The 17,814-nt window shown below is 35.7% G+C and overlaps 1 protein-coding gene across 5 annotated transcripts in view; it reads left to right on the top strand.

Annotated features, from left to right (window-relative positions):
• Window positions 1–17,814, top strand: part of GPHN (gephyrin) — a 546,447-nt gene that overhangs the window by 316,261 nt on the left and 212,372 nt on the right. For all 5 annotated transcript variants that reach the window (XM_088839525.1, XM_055436130.2, XM_055436132.2 and 2 more), the window contains one exon: window positions 16,102–16,236. In XM_088839525.1, the coding sequence (XP_088695651.1) occupies window positions 16,102–16,236 (135 nt within the window). The remainder of the gene's footprint in view (window positions 1–16,101; window positions 16,237–17,814) is intronic.

The following is a 17,814-nucleotide window of genomic DNA, read 5'->3' as shown; positions in this document are numbered from 1 at the left end:
GATGGACAGGGAACCCTGGCGTGCTGCAGTCCATGGGGTTGAAAGAGTCGGACATGGCTGAGTGTCTGAACTGAACTGAACCCTGACATCTGGCACAGTTTGACTCATAGTATATACCCTGTATGAATATTTGTTAACTATATTTTATGAAAAAATATGAAATATCATCCAACTAAGTTCATAAGACATATAAAAAACCAAAATATATTTAGCATTCCCCATGATTTATAATAACTTTTTCATGATATAAACAAATAATCAACATATTCTCTCCCTATATTAAGCAACTATAGTAATAATGATAATAGCTTTTAAATGCTGATTATGTAGCAGACATTTTTCTAAGAGTTTCAGAGAAATACACAATCAGAAATTGATACTGGAATGAAGGTATCAGCAACATTATATCTTTTTATTTTCCTGGAAGGCAAATTTATATGAAATAACATGTTATAATAAAAACTCTGATTAAGAACATTAAGAACAACAAAAATCCTAAATAATTTTAGTAGGTGTAAATAATTGTTAGGAAGCAAACTCATGAATATTTAAATTTTTACATATATTTTAAAATGTCTATTATAGTCATACTTTATAAGGTCTCTGTCTAGACAAAATCATAAAGTGTGGCCCTTCTTTATAAATATGAATCATAAATTCTTGTTTTTTTTTATACCATTGATTTTAATCAAAATCCAGGTCCTCACATATATTCTTGTTGAATTTCATTTTGCTATATTTAACTGATCCATCCACCCCAAGGAGACGTTTTCAAAATCTGTATAAGACATCTGATATTTGACGTTAATAATGCAAATACATTAATCATGTTGTCACTCAAGTCACTTACAGAACATTTTTTTAGGATAGGCTATTTCACATGCTATTTAGGATAGACTATTTCAAATGCTACCAGAAAGCCTATTGGTTAATTCCTTAACCAGCTGACATATTTCTCTTACAGCCCATCAAAAGCCACTTTGTCTATCTTGTTCCAAGAACTTTTTGAATTCTTGTCAAATACCTTACAGAACTCAGGATACTCTGGTTTCATAGTTTTGTTCTTTAGTGAAATTTTCATAGTGCTTAATCATAGAACTTTAATTGGTATTCTGACCAGTATTAGAAGCTCTGGAAAGACGTGTGATATATTTTTTTCTGAAAGAACCCATTTAGGCATTCATATGTAATCTGTTTTTATTATTAGTTAAGATCCTGTACTGTACACTTGGATGTATAGTAGGATTTTTAAGAGAGTACAGCTTACCTTAAATATCTCTAAACAGAGACGTTACTAGGAAAGGTTTTATATGATATAGCTAACCACCAGGCTAGACAAGGACTTCAAAAGCTTCACCATGGAGACTGGCAAATTGTTGCTATGAAAGCCATACTTCTTATATATGGCTGTTTGGGGAGACTCACTTCAATTATTATAAGTTTGATCACTAGCTATCCAGAATATAATCCAAATAACAGGTCTTCTATTGTATTAGTCTTGCAACTTTTCTGTAAGTTTAAATATTTTTTTCACAATAAAAATATTAGGTGGTAAAAACAGTGATTGAAAGGGAAAATGTATGCTCAATTAAGAATTTCTCTAGAATCAAGATACAGTGTTGTGTGTTTGTTGATATTCTTACTAGCAATTCAAAAGACTGAGTTTATAAAGGAAATGATATTTTGTCTAGGTACTCTAATTTTGATAATATAACTCTCTATTTCTTTTTTTAGAAGTGTTTGCCCAATCAGTGAAAACAGCTTTAGAAGAGAATACGTACATAACTAGAAATAATCAGATCCTAAGAAAATAGGTATTCCAATTATAATTTCCCTTCATGAGGAGAATTCTATTGTTTAGTAGTTCGCAGTTGAAATTACAGTACATATCTACACAGGATTTGATATCAACTGAAGCAAATTGTTTTCCCTATGTTCTCAGTTGCATAAGATAATAGGAATACAAATGAGTGCTCTTAAAAGTAGGAATGTTATTTCTTTTGGAAGTTACTTGACATATCTCTTTATTTGTGCTGACTTACCCACTACAAATTCTGCTTGCTCTAAGTGGAACCCCACTACTTAGCAAGGCTTTCATTCATCTCTTACTGATTCCTTTTTTTTTTTTACCTGGAGGATAATTGCTTTACAATGCTGTATTGATTTCTGCAATACATCAACATGAATTAGCCATAGGTATACATATGCCCCTCCCGTTGAAACTCCCTCTCACCTCCCATCCCGTCCTACCCTCCTATGTTGTCATAGAGCACCTGCTTTGACCTCCCTGTGTCATACAGAAAATTTCCACTGGCTGCCTATTTTACATATGATAATTTATATGTTTCCAAGGTACTCTCTCAAGAGTGTCCTACCCTCTCCTTCCCCTACTGTGTCCATAAGTCTGTCCTCTATGTCTGCTTCTCCATTGCTGCCCTGCTAATAGGTTCATCAGTACCATATTTCTAGATTCCATATATATGCGTTTATTTATGATATTTGTTTTACTCTTTCTGACTTGCTTCACTCTGTATAACAGGCTCTAGGTTCATCCACCTCATTAGGACTGACTCAAGTGTGTACTTTTTATGGCTGAGTAATACGCTCTTGGGTGAGTATATATATATATATATATATATATATATATATATCACAACTTCTTTATCCATTCATCTGTTGATGGACATCTAGGTTGCTTCCATGTCCTACCTGTTGTAAATAGTGCTGCCACGAACATTGGAGTACATGCGCCTCTTTCAGTTTTGGTTTTCTCGAGGTTTGTGTCCAGTAGTGGAATTTTGGGATCATATGGTAGTTCTCCTGCTAGTTTTTTAAGAAATCTCCATACTGTTCTCTATTGTGGCTGTATTTGCAATTTTTAGAGCTTTACTTTTTTTTTTAATCTCCTCATTTCCCGATTCTCTCTTGCTGCTTATATCAAAATAAAGATCACCAAGGCTAAAAAACTGTCCTTTCTACTTAAAACTATTTTTCTGAGTTAATATTTTATTCTATTCCTTCTATCTCAAGAGAGCCTGTAATTCTGTCACTGGCTTCTTCAACTTCTTTATTATTAAAGAAAAACTTATTCACTATCAACTCTGTATAAGACATTATGCTCCTTTTTTTGAGTTCTCCCTAGCTGTTGAACACATTGACCACTTCTTAATTTTTGAAACATCCCTTCCAGAATTTTCATTACTAAAACTTTTTTACAGTAATACAAGCAGGTTTTAGAAAAGGCAGAGGCACCAGAGATCAAATTGCCAACATCCGCTGGATCATGGAGAAAGCAAGAGAGTTTCAGAAAAACATCTATTTCTGCTTCATTGACTATGCCAAAGCCTTTGACTGTGTCGATCACAATAAACTGTGGAACATTCTGAAAGAGATGGGAATCCCAGACCACCTGACCTGCCTTTTGAGAAACCTGTATGCAGGTCAGGAAACAACACTTAGAACTGTACATGGAATAACAGACTGGTTCCAAATAGGAAAAGGTGTACGTCAAGGTTGTATATTGTCACCTTGCTTATTTAACTTATATGCAGAGTACATCATGAGGAACGCTGGGCTGGAAGAAGCACAAGCTGGAATCAAGATTGCCGGGAGAAATATCAATAACCTCAGATATGCAGATGACACTACCCTTATGGCAGAAAGTGAAGAGGAACTCAAAAGCCTCTTGATGAAAGTGAAAGAGGAGAGTGAAAAGGTTGGCTTGAAGCTCAACATTCAGAAAACAAAGATCATGGCATCTGGTCCCATCACTTCATGGGAAATAGATGGAAAAACAGTGGAAACAGTGTCAGACTTTATTTTTGGGGGCTCCAAAATCACTGCAGATGCTGATTGCAGCCATGAAATTAAAAGACGCTTGCTCCTTGGAAGGAAAGTTATGACCAACCTTGATAGTATATTAAAAAGCAGAGACATTACTTTGCCAACCAAGGTCCGTCTAGTCAAGGCTATGGTTTTTCCCGTGGTCGTGTATGGATGTGAGAGTTGGACTGTGAGGAAAGCTGATCGCCGAAGAATCGATGCTTTTGAACTGTGGTGTTGGAGAAGACTCTTGAGAGTCCCTTGTACTGCAAGGAGATCCAACCAGTCCATTCTAAAGGAGATCAATCCTGGATGTTCATTGGAGGGACTGATGCTAAAGCTGAAACTGCAATACTTTGGCCACCTCATGCGATGAATTGACTCACTGGAAAAGACTGATGCTGGGAAAGGTTGGGGGCGGGAGGAGAAGGGGACGACGGAGAATGAGACAGTTCAATGGCATCACCGACTCTGTGGACGTGAGTTTGAGTGTACTCCGGGAGTTGGTGATGGACAGGGAGGCCTGGCGTGCTGTGATTCATGGGGTCGCGGAGAGTCGGACACGACTGAGCGACTGAACTGAACTGAACTGAATACATGAGTACATTTCTTTTATTGAAACATACAGAGGAAATATAGGTAAGATTAGCATCCACCTGAATCATCCTCTCATCTCATTCTCGTTTGCATTCACACACCCCCAGAAGTAAATGCTTTTTACTAAATCAGAGGGCTATCCTTTAAAACTTTTTCTTTTTCTGTACAAAGGTAGTCAATAAAATCATAGTAGTGTATATGTTGTGTGTGTATGTGTGTTTGTGTGTATTTAATTAAGAGGAGAGACAAGTGACAAGCTGTTTCTAAAATTTATACAGAACAGAAAGTGCAAAGGATCAAAAATAACCAAGATCCTCTTTGAATAAGAAAAGAATAAAGTGAGATCTGCTCTATAAATAACAAGACTTAAAATGATATAAAGTAGTACATTAGTGGTGCAAGAATTAACACTTTGATCAATGAAACAGAAGAGAAGTCTGAAAAATACCAACACATGGACACTTGGTACATAACAGAATTTGTACCACATTAATGAAGAAGCTCTTTTTTCAAAAAATGATGCTGGGACCACACGCTGTCCTTATGGAAAAAAAAAAGTGAAATTGATCACTTATCCCATACAATATCCAAGGATCAATTCTAATTTTTTCAGAGACCTAAATATGAAAGACAGAACTATAAAGCTTTCATAGATTTGTATAGGACAAAATCTTCATTGTAACGGATCAGGGACTTCCCAGGTGGCACTAGTGGTAAAGAATGAAAGTCCCTCAGTCATGTCCAGCTCTTTGCGAGTCCATGGACTATACAGTCCATGGAATTCTCAAGGCCAGAATACTGGAGTGGGTAGCCTTTCCCTCTCCAGGGGGTCTTCCCAACCCAGGGACTGAACCCAGGTCTCCCACATTGGCAGCAGATTCTTTACCAGTTGAGCCACAAGAGAAGCCCTGCCTACAAATACAGGAGACATAAGAGATGCAGGTTTGATCCTTGGGGTTGGGAAGATCTCCTGAAGAAGGAAATGGCAACCCACTCTAGTATTCTTGCCTGGGAAATCCTATGGACAGAGGAACCTAGCAGGCTACAGGCCTTAGGGCTGCAAAGAGTCAGACACAACTGAAGTGACTTAGCTTAGCAATGGATTAGGGCAGGATTTCTTTTTCAATATAATTGAAGTAAGATTCACCGTTTTTAGGTGTACAGTTCAATGGCTTTTAGTACATTTACAATGTGTGCAAGCATCACTGCTATCTAACTCCAGAATATTTTATCACCCTTCAAAAATACCACACCCAGTAAGTAGTCACTACCCATACCCCTACCTCTCATCCCCTGTCAGCCACTCATTTGCGTCCTGGTTATGTATTTGCCCACTCTGAACACTACACGTGAGGGGAATCATACTATATGTGACTGTTGATATCTAGCTTCTTTCAATTCATATCATGTTTTTAAGATTCATCTGTGTTGTAGCAGTATCAGTACTCTGCTTCATAGCTGTAAAATATTCCATTGTATAGGTATACCACATGTTTAGCCATTGATGAGTTGATAAACATTTTAGTTTTTTCCACTTTTTGGTTATTAAAATAATGCTGCTGTCAACTTCTGTGTACAAGCATTTGTTTGAAAATCAATTTTTAATTCTTTTGGTTATACACCTTGAATAGAGTTGTTGAATCATATGGTAATTCTATGTTTAACTTTGTAAGGAACCATCAAATTGTTTTGCACAGAGCTGCAACATTTTACAAATCTAATAGGAATGTATGAGTTTTTCAATTTCTCCACATATTCAACAACGTTTTTTATTTTCCTTTTTTAAAGAGATCAGGGCCATTGAGTGGGTGTTAAGTATCTCATTGTCGTTTTGATTTGCATTTCCCTATTAACTAATGATAATGAACATCCTTTCATGTTCCTTGTTGGCCATTTCTATATCATCTTCAGAGAAATGCTTTTTCAAGTCATTTAACTCATAAAATGAGGTATTTTATTAATGAGTTATATTTTGTTGTTCCATTGTAATTATTCTTTGTATATTCTGGATACTCAACTATTGTCAGATATATGGTTTGCAAATATTTTCTCCCATTGTATTGTCTTTTCAACCTTTCATGATAATCTCCTGTGATGTACACAACTTTTTGTTTTGATGATGTCCAATTTGCCTAAATTTTCTTTTTTCTCTGTGCTTTTGGCATCATCTCTAAGAATCAGTTACCATATCCAAAGTAAAGGACATTTATCCCTCTGTTTTCTTTTGAGGATTTTATCATTTTTAGCTCTTACATTTAGCTCTTTGATCCATTTTGAGATAATTTTTGTTTATAGTGTGAGGAAAGAGTAGAACTTCATTTGTAAATGTGGATATCTAGTTGTTCTGGCAGAATTTGTCGAAAAGATTATTCTTTTCTATTATCTTAGCACTTTTATCAAAAATTGGTTAACTATAAAAGTATAAGGGATTTATTTCATTACTTTCAATTGTATCCCATTGATCTGTGTGTCTGTCCTTACGACAGCATTGCACTGTTTTGATTACTGCACCTTTGAAGTAAATTTTGAAATTGAAAAGTATGAGTTTTCCAACTTTATTTTTCAAGATTGTTTTCACTATGTGGAGTCCATTGGGATTGCATATGAGTTTTAGGTGGGCTTTTCTAGTTCTGCAAAAAATTCTGTTTGAATTTGATAGAGATTGTATTGAATTTGTAATTCCCTCTGGATAGTGTTGCCATCTTAATGTATGTCTTTCCATTTATTTATGTCTTCTTATGTTTGGTAAGATTTGGTGTATAATTCTTATACCACCTTGGTTAAGTTTATTCCTTATTGTGTTATCCTTTTTGATTCTGTTGTAGATGGAATTTCCTTCTTAATTTTCTTTTTGAAATTTTCACCATTAGTGCTAATACAACTGATTTTGGTGTGTTCCTCATGTATCCTACAACTTTGCTGAATTTACTACTTCAAATATTTCTTTCTGTGGAAAACCTATCTATGTATATATATACACATATATATGTGTGTGTATATTTATATAGTGGCATTACCGACTCAACGGACATGAGTTTGAGTAAACTCTGGAAATTGGTGATGGACAGGGAAGCCTGGCATGCTGCAGTCCTTTGGGTTGCAAAGAGTCAGACATGACTGAGAGACTGAACTGAACTGATGAGTAGAGATTATCTTACTTCTTCCTTTTGAATTCAGATGCCTTTTATTTCTTTTTCTTGCATGATTTCCCCAGCTCGAACTTCTAGTAATGTTAAAAAGAAGTGATGAGTGCAGACATCCTTGAGCTTGATCTTAAAGGAAACTTTCAGTCTTTCATTAAGTAGGATATTAGCTATGGGGTTTTAATAGAGGCTGTTTATCAGGTTTGGAAAGTTATTCCTAGTTCTCTGAGTATCTTTATCATGAAAAGGTGTTCTGTTTTGTCGAAGGCTTTTTCTATAGCATTTGGAATTTTGGATCATGTGGATTTTTTCATTCTATTAATGTTTTCTATTATACATTGTTATATTACAATGTTTTCTATTATACGTTGTTATATTACACGTAGATTATTATGTTGGGTCACCCCTAGATTCATGGAATAAGTCCCATTTTGTCATAGTATATAATACTCTTAATATGCTATTAAATTCAGTTTAATAATATTTTATTTAGAATGTTTGCCAAACATCTATATTCATAAAGGATAGTTAGTTCAGTCACTCAGTAATGTCCGACTCTTTGCAACTCCATGGACTACAGCATGCCAGGCTTCCCTATCCATTGGATATTGGCTTGTAATACTCTTTTCCTGTGTCATCTTTATTTGTCTTTGGTATCAGGGCAAACTGACCACATAATAAAAACCTTTCGTTCTCTTTTATAGGAGAGTTTGTGAAGGATTTATGTTAACTCTTCTTTAAATATTTGATAAAATTTTTAGTGAAGCCAGATGGGGGCTTCTGAGTGTCTTGGAGGTGTAGATTCATGTATTTCATCAAATTTGAAAGTTTTAGACAATATTTTTTCAAATATTTTCTCTGCCACTTTCTCTCTTCTCCATAGGATTCCCATTATGTATACCTTGGTAGACTTGTTTGTGTCCCATAGGTTTCTTAAACCTTGTTCATTTTTCTTTATTCTTTATTTCTACTCTTCAGTTCATTGATTTTTTTATTCTGCTTCCTCAAATCTGATACTGAATCCCTCTAGTGAATTTTTTATTTTAGTTATACTTTTCAACTTTAGAATTTCTATTTGGTTTCTTTTTATGATTTCTACCTCTTTATTGATATTGCCTATTGATTATATATCATTACCATGCTTTCTTTTGTTCTTTTCCAGGTTGATTTTAGCTCTTTGAATATATTTTAAATACTTAATTTAAAAGTTTGCCTCGTTAGCCCAGTGTCTACAGTTTTTCAAGGACAGTTTCTGTTTTTTCTTCTTTTTTGCTATACATAGGTCACACTTCCTTGTTTCTATGCATACCTTTTGTTGTTGTTGTTGAAAACCGAGCCCTGTGAATATTATTAGTAGCAACTCTGAAAATCAAATTCTCTTTCCTCCCCAGGGTATGTTATTGTCACCTGTTAAAATTGTTGTTGTTTGTTGATTAACTTACCTGAACTACTTTTGTCAAGTCTGTTATTCTTCGTTGTGTGTGACCACTAAAGTCTCTTTTCTATTAGCTTCATGGTCAACTAGTGATTTTACATAATTTCCTTAAATGCCCAGAAAATATGTGCATATAGACAAAGAAAATCTCCAATTCTTTGCAGATGAGCTCTTTGTATATATTTTAGCACACCTTCAACACTCAGGTAGGCAGTTTACTACTCTGACTAATCTTCACTTCCTGCTTGGGCAAAATCTTTTGCGCAGCAAGACTTGTAATCTTCTAAGGATATACCTGGCCTTGGGCATAATTGTGACTTCCTGGATACTCAGGAATATCTGTGAACGTTTCAAAGTGCATTACATGGCCTTCCCTCCCAGGTTTTTGAGGTATCATTCTGTTATTTGTTTCACATTTTATCCTTTACCCAGACAGCAGTGGCTAATATATTTGGCATTAATTTTTTGGTTAACCTCCCCTCCTTATTGCAAAATTCAGACTAGAATTGAAGAAAGTAGGGGAAACCAGTAGACCATTCACATATCACCTAAATCAAATCCCTTATAATTATACAGAGGAAGTGACAAAAGATTAAAGGGATTAGTTCTGATAGAGTGCTTGAAGAACTCTGGACAGAGATTCATAATATTGTACAGGAGGCCATGATCAAAACCATCCCCAAGAAAAATAAATGCAAAAAGGCAAAATGGTTGTCTGAGGAAGCCTTACAAATAGCTGAGAAACGAAGAGAAATGAAGGCAAAGGAGAAAAGGAAGGATATATCTATCTGAATGCAGAGTTCCAAAGACTAGCAAGGGGAGAAAAGAAAGCCTTCCTCAGTGATCAATGCAAAGAAAACTGAGGAAAACAATTGAAAGGGAAAGACTAGTGATCTCTTCAAGAAGATTAGAGATACCAAGGGAACATTTCATGCAAAGATGAGCACAATAAGGGACAGAAATGGTATGGCCCTAACAAAAGCAGAAGATATTATTTAAGAAGAGGTGGCAAGAATACACAGAAGAACTATACAAAAAATATCTTAATGGCTCACATAACCACAATGGTGTGATCACTCACCTAGAGTCAGACATCGTAGAGTCCAAAGTCAAGTGGGCCTTAGGAAGCATCACTGTGAACAAAGCTAGTGGAGGTGATGGAATTCCAGTTGAGCTATTTCAAATCCTAAAAGATGATGCTGTGAGGGTGCTGCATCCAATACACCAACAAATTTGGAAAACTCAGCAGAGGCCACAAAACTGGAAAAAGGTCAGTTTCATGAAAATCCCAAGGAAAAGCCATGCCAAAGAATATTCAAACTGCCACACAATTGCACTCATTTCACATGCTAGCAAAGTAATGCTCAAAATTCTCCAAGCTAGGCTTGAATAGTACTTGAACTGAGAACTTCCAGATGTTCAAGGTGAATTTAGAAAAGGCAGAGGAACCAGAAATCAAATTGCCAACATCCACTGGATCCTAGAAAAAACAAGAGAGTTCCAGAAAAACATCTACTTCTGTTTCATTGACTATGTTAACGTTTTTGACTTTGTGGATCAAAATTAACTATGGAAAATTCTTAAGAGGGATGGAAATACCAGACTACCTTACCTGCCCCCAAAACCTATATGCAGGTCAAGAAGCAACAGTTAAAACCAGACATGGAACTATAGACTGATTCCAAATTGGGAAAAGAGTTCATCAAGGCTGTATACTGTCACCCTGCTTATTTAACTTCTTTGCAGATTACATCATGTGAAATGCCAGGCTGGATGAAGCATAAGCTGGAATCAAAATTGCCGGGTCAAATATCAGTAACCTCAGATATGCAGATAACCCTTATGGCAGAAAGCAAAGAGGAACTGAAGAGCCTCTTGATGAAGGTGAAAGGAGAGTGAAAAGGCTGGCCTAAAACTCAACATTCAGAAAATGAAGATCATGGCATCCAGTCCCATCATTTCATGGCAAATAATTGGGGAAACAATGGAAACAGTGAGACACTTTATTTTCTTGGGCTCCAAAATCACTTCAGATGGTGACTGCAGATATGAAATTAAAAGACGCTTGCTCCTTGGAAGAAAAGACCTAGACAGCATATTAAAAAGCAGAGAGATTACTTTGCCAACAATGTTCCATCTAATCAAAGCTATGGTTTTTCCAGTAGTCATGAATTAATGTGAGAGTTGGATCGTAAACAAGGCTGAGCATCGAAGAATTGATGCTTTTGAACTGTGGTGTTGGAGAAGAGTCTTGAGAGACCCTTGGCCTGCCAGGAGATTAAACCAGTCAATCCTAAAGGAAATCAGTCTTGAATATTCATTGGAAGGACTGATGCTGAAGCTGAAGCTCCAGTACTTTGGCCACCTGATGCAAAGAGCCGACTCATTAGAAAAGACCTTGATACTGGGAAAGATTGAAGGCAGTAGGAGAAGGAGACAACAGAGGACAAGATGATTGGATGGCTTCACCAACTCAATGGACGTGAGTTTGAGCAAGCTCCCAGAGATGGTGATGGCCAGGGAAGCCTGGTATGCTGCAGTCCATGGGGTCGCAAAGAGTTGGACACAACTGAGCAACTGAACAGCATCAACAACTCCTCCAGTAGCTTCCTGAGCCATTTGGGAGTTCCAAAATAGGGGAAATAAAAGCAGGTCTTTGAGAATATCCTTCAGTGGGCCACTAGAAATGTTGAAACAAACAGCCCTCTTGAGAACAAGGTTTTTTTCCCCTTCAGTACCCAGAACCTTCACCAGAGTTGTGGACTCTGTCATCTTCACAGCCATCACTGAGCTATGTAGTTGGGGGTCATTTGGGAGTTTTGTGAGTTTTTTTTCATTAAGCATTCTCTTGGCTGCTGTAAACTTGATTAGTTTATAGATTTCTGATAAAGTTGATTCTGACAGTTTTTGTTAGTTTAATCATTTGTTTAGTGAGGGATGGGCTGTTGACATTACCTACTCCACCTTTCTACTGAGGTCACTTGGGAAGTTTTCCTTTTAAGACACAAAACCCACTAACTATAAAGGAAAATATTGATTTGTTTTCTATCTAATAGCTAACTATCTATCAATAAAATTTAATAAAAATTAAAATATTCTGTTCATCAGAATACATGATGAAATTGGAAGGCAAGCTGCATAGTAGGAATAGATATTTATACCATATAAAACTGGTAAAAGACTTGCTTTCCAAAATAGATACAGAAATGTAATAATTAAATAAAAAGAATGACTCAATAAGGGGAAAATTGGGCAAAAGACTTGAACAGGAACTTTACAAAAGATAACACCTAAATGGCTGGTAAACATATGAAAAAGTGTTTACTCTAATTAACAATGAGGAAAGAAGAAAGCCAATTTAAGATATTTTTACTGTCTATCACATCTGAAAAAATATCACTGACAATACTAGGTAGAGCTAAGTTGTGAAGTAAGACAAATTGTTACTATTTTCTTTTGATAGACTTTTAAATTGGTTTAACCAATTTGGAAATTTGTAAAAGAAGATATTCACAACAGGCAACCAACAATTCTGTTTCTGACTGTATACATCCTAGAATTAATGCATATGGGAATTATGACACATGAACAAGAGTCATTCATAATGTCTCTAAAAAGGAAAACTTAGAAACACTGCAACAGAATTGATTTTATTTTTTTATTATTGTAAGAATTCACAATTATGGTTGAGAATTCCTTTGCCAATGCCTTAGTTATCCTCAATGCTCATTCATCAGTGCATTTATTCCAGATGTTTATGACTCTCCTGGAGAAATCTTTCCCACTTGTATTTCCCCCTTTTCTTGTCAAATAGATCTTTATTCCAAGCACCAAAGAAAAGAATATTAGTGAATGTCTTTTTTTTCTCTCTCCACAAATTTCACTGCTTTATCATCCCCACTTGCTTCCTCATTTCTACTTTTTCTTGTTTACTTTACTTGTAGTATCTTATATAATTGTATATAGTTGTATATCTTATATAATTGCTAAGGGCATCTTTTCAGCTCTCATCTTACTCCTGTTCTCTCCAATAATTGATATTTTGTAACATTTCCTAACAGTTTCTTTTCTCTTCCCTTATGTTTCCTCTGTCTTGATTTTCCTCTTTTGTCTCTAACAATTTCTTAACGATAGGAAGACCAAATAATTTATTTTCCAGACTGAAATACTTTCATACCAGCAACCTTTGGTCTTTTACATATTTTCCTTGGATGACCTGAAATATTTGCATGACTGAAACTACCACCTTCAATGATAATTCCCGAAGTATATGTCCAGTCTAACTTTTTCATGACTCCAGACTCATATTTCCAATCGTTTATTGTACATTTCCAAGCTAGTAATACAAAAGTATGTACCTGACAGTATTTTTAATTTTTATTCATTTATTTATTTATATTTTTGGCTATACTAGATCTTCATTGCTGTGTGGGCGTTCTCTCGTTGACATGAGTGGAGGCTAGTCTATAGTTGTGCTGTCTATTATGGTGTCTTCAGGCTCTAGGGCATGCAGGCTTCAGTAGTTGTAGCACGTGGGCTCCGTAGCTGTGGCTCCTGGGTTCTAGAGTACAGGCTCAATACTTGTGGTGCACAGGCTCACTTACTTTGTGGCATGTGGAATCTTCCTGGACCAGTTATCAAACATGTATCTCCTGCATTGACAGGCAGTTTCTTATCCACTATACCACCAGGGAAGTCCCTGTACCTCACAGTTTAATCTTACCTTCTCCCTCAAATTTCCTACTCTTTTGTTTATTGAAGGGGTGGAGGTGAAAATTGTGTGTGTGTGTGTAAGTCTGGAAATCACACATGTATACTACTTTGTGCAGATGCTTCATTAGGCACTGGACATACAGTAGTAGCAAAAACTTAGTACCATCATCATGACAATGCATTCTGGTATAAGAGATAGACATTGACCAAACTAGCACGCATATAAATGTAGTATAAGTGTGGGTAATTTCCATGAAGGAAAGAAACATGGTACTATGTGAAATACAGTAGGAACATTTGACCTTTTTCTTCCCAATACTTGGCCCTTTTTATTAGATGTAAGTGGCAATATATAGCTCTTCTAAATTAGAGAAGAGCTTCTACCTCTGTTTCTTAAAATATTTATTGCAATTCAGTATTTAAGTATACTAGCAAATGGAGCCATTTTTCTTCTCAGAATTCCCACTGCTTTTCATCATAATTATTCAGATATTGTTCATAAATCACAAAAATTAAGCCCGGAAATTATGGCAGTACCTTTGGTATTGAAGATGTAGGTATGGAAACTAAATGAAAGAGCCCCTGTGGAAGTAGTATTTCCTTTGTGAGAAAGAGATGATGTATAAGCATAAAGAGTACCTTTCCAGTCACAAAGTCTGGCTGCTGTTTTCTTCTTTGCACATAGTAATATTTTGATTGAATGTTAATTGCTTATTCTTTCATCATACATATTTCCCCTCTTGTGCATAAAGCTTGGAAGTGGTCAGCTTGTCATTTTCAGATTAAAAGACCTGTACTCACTAGTACTAGCCCAGAATATGAACTAAATTATTCATAGCCCTAAATAACAAATTTTATAATCAACATAAATATTAATAATTTTAAAGACAAATAAGCCACAGTATTTGTCCTACATTTGTATGTTTTTACAGTAGTGATGTTCACTTACATCAGTTGTTAGTGTATAACATAATAATAACAATAGCTAATATTTATTAAGTATTAACTACTTGTAAGCGCTAGATAATTTATATGCATTATTTTATTTAGCCCTCAGCAGTAATCTGGTGAGGTAAATGCTATCATTTATCCACATTTTTTAGATAAAGGAAATGACAGTTTAAAAATTATATCCATCAGTATCCCAGCAGAAGTCACAGCATACCTAAATGGATAATTGTGAAGAGTTTAATAAAGGACTATGATATTTATAAAAGCATGGAAAGATTTTAGAGAAAGCAACAAAATATGATTCAGCACCCTGGAACTAGTAATAATGGGTATCATTAATACTCCTGGACCTAATGGGGCAAAAAAGAGAGCAGGTAATTGGAATCCAGAAAAGAGCTGTAAGCACAGGTCATCTAACAGGGCCTCTGATCTTAGCCAGCCTACAGTGACCTGCTGGAGAGGAAACCAAGGGAATAAATATCAGACCTTATTCTCCCCCAACTCTTCAGTTTCCTGATAGTACCTCTTACCTGACCCAGCTAGAAATCAGAGAGCACAAAATAGCTTGTTGATTCTATCTGTACAGTTTAGCTTGGTGCAGAGAGAGTGAAGAAGGGTAAGGTATGAATCTGAAAGGGAAATGGAAAATATCTAGGAATTAAAATAGTTGTTAAATGGCAGAGCCAGTATATGAATGCCAAACACTTTACTCCTCTCTATAATTCTATACTGCCTCATAAAAAAGCTTTGATGAAATATTATTTGGTCAAGGAAAATATATTGACTCTGAAGATTTCTGCCTTATCCGAAATTTTTGGATGCAGTCATACTTAACAGTAAGTGAGACCAAATATCTGTGAGCTGAGCGGCAAAGGATGTTCAGTCATTTAGTGTCTGACTCTTTGCATCTCCGTGGACTGCAGCATGCCAGGCTTCCCTGTCCTTCACCATCTCCCAGAGTTTGCTCAGATTCGTGTCCATTAAATCAGTGATGCCATTCAACCATCTCATCCTCTTCCACCCCTTTCTCTGGCCTTCAGTCTTTCCCAGCATCAGGGTCTCTTCCAGTGAGTCAGCTCTTCACATCAGGTGGCCAAAGTCTTGAAGTGTCATCTTCAGCATCAGTCCTTCCAATGAATATTTGGGGTTTATTTCCTTTAGGATTGACTGGTTTGATCTCCTTGAAATCCAAGGGACTCTCAGGAATCTTCCCCACCACCACAATTTGAAAGCCTCAATTCTTCAGCACTCAGCCTTCTTTATGGTTCAGCTTTCACATCCGTACATGACTACTAGAAAAACCACAGCTTTGACTACATGTTGACTATATGCGCCGCCACCACCCCCCCACAAAAAATAAAAAAATGTTTGGTGTGGGTATTGATTTTGCATGTTATTGGTATTTTCAGCATATTAACCATACTTGTTCCTCTTGTTCAGATTCCAGATTCCATCATTTCTCGTGGCGTTCAGGTGCTCCCACGAGACACAGCCTCCCTCAGTACTACTCCTTCAGAATCTCCTCGTGCTCAGGCCACATCTCGCCTTTCTACAGCTTCCTGCCCGACACCAAAAGTAAGTATAGTTTCTTGGCACCTTACACCTGCTATATACATCTGGGAAAACTAACCAGTATTTCCCTCTGCTTGTCAAGGTTGGATTGCATGTAAGATATTACAATGAAAAATTAATGGGCTATAACATAGTTTTTACCTAATGTTTCACAAATTGTTGTATTAGGCCAACAATAGAATAGAAATTTCATTCAAAATGCCTACTACCTCACAGCTATAGGTATCACTTTCTGTAATTCCTGTTTCTTTGTTGTAGATTTCTTATTTTTTAGCATACTTATTTGTATAGATATGAAGTTATTTATTTATGCAGAGGGTGAATGTGTTTCTGGCCAATAAACAGCAAGATTAACAAAATTAAATGATATCACCAAAAGGATTTTTTTTTTTTAACTTGTCCAGGCAGGGGTAACTCCTTGCTCTAGTATCATTCCAAATTTTTTCAAATATATTTAACTTGGAATGTTGCTGCCTAATATTTGGAAACAAATCTAAATTGATAGAAAGTTTTAATGCCAACCTTTGGGGGAGGGAGGAAGAATCTGAGTATTTATTTTTTATAACTTTTCCCAAGTACTGAAGCAGTGAGCCAGGGAGAAGATTAGATATTTATTTGCTGCCTGACATATTCTTGTGTGTGATAAACTGAGAAGCAAACCTAATTATGACTATGATACTTTTTCCTAGAATATCTCTTCCCTGTAAAGTTAGTCATTTGTAGTTTCAAGTTTCCATAGGGTGGACCACTATTGGCATCAAAAGCAAACAGTAACATTCCTTCTTATTTAGTAGGATATGATTTTAGCTATCAGGCTATACCGTAAATTTATTTCAAAAGTTTGTAGGTAATTTTTCAAACTATGACTTTTTCACTGTCATCAGATTTAAGGATTTATGTAACTCCCTTCCTCAATTCCAGCTTTTCTGTGAGTTTTATGAATGTTATTGTTGAATTTAACTGGAAGCAATCTCAATCAGTTCTTGAAATGTGTAGTGCAGTTGCTTTTACATTACATGCTCCATCCTTTTTAGCAGTCTTCAGAGTGTTAACTGTTGAAAATCATTTTTAGACTTGTGTCAAAAGTCACCGATAATTAATTGTATAGTTTAAAAAAATGAGGTCTTAAATCTTCATGAAGAAAAACTATAAAAACATTCTAGATATAAAATGTTTATTATATGTTTATACATTGAATGCCAGCCAGCTGCATCTTCAACCGAAGGAAAACATGGAGTTATCAAGACATAAACTGGGTAGAAGAATCTCATCCATATCTTACAAATTTTTTAAAAAAGAATGATTTATTGTTTGACTTCACTAAATTCCAGCTGTATAAGTTTACTCATTTATGAAGTCTGGGAAACAATTAAAGCTAAACATCAAGTCCACTATAAAAGATTACTCATTCAACAAATATTAAGACCTTAATGATTGGAATGTGGAATTATCTAAGACAGTATATTTTTCTTAGTGTTGTACTGTGTACGTAAATATTGAAAGCTAAGTTTTATATAAGTTCTTGGACCTTTTTAAAACTTCAGAGTTATGTTTTAATTACTAGGAGAATATTAAATACAG

The sequence above is a fragment of the Moschus berezovskii genome, chromosome 9 (assembly GCF_049115385.1).
Source record: "Moschus berezovskii isolate FMDL1 chromosome 9, NW_MosBer_1.0, whole genome shotgun sequence".
NCBI lineage: Eukaryota > Metazoa > Chordata > Mammalia > Artiodactyla > Moschidae > Moschus > Moschus berezovskii.
This window is presented reverse-complemented; position numbering and strand designations above follow the sequence as displayed.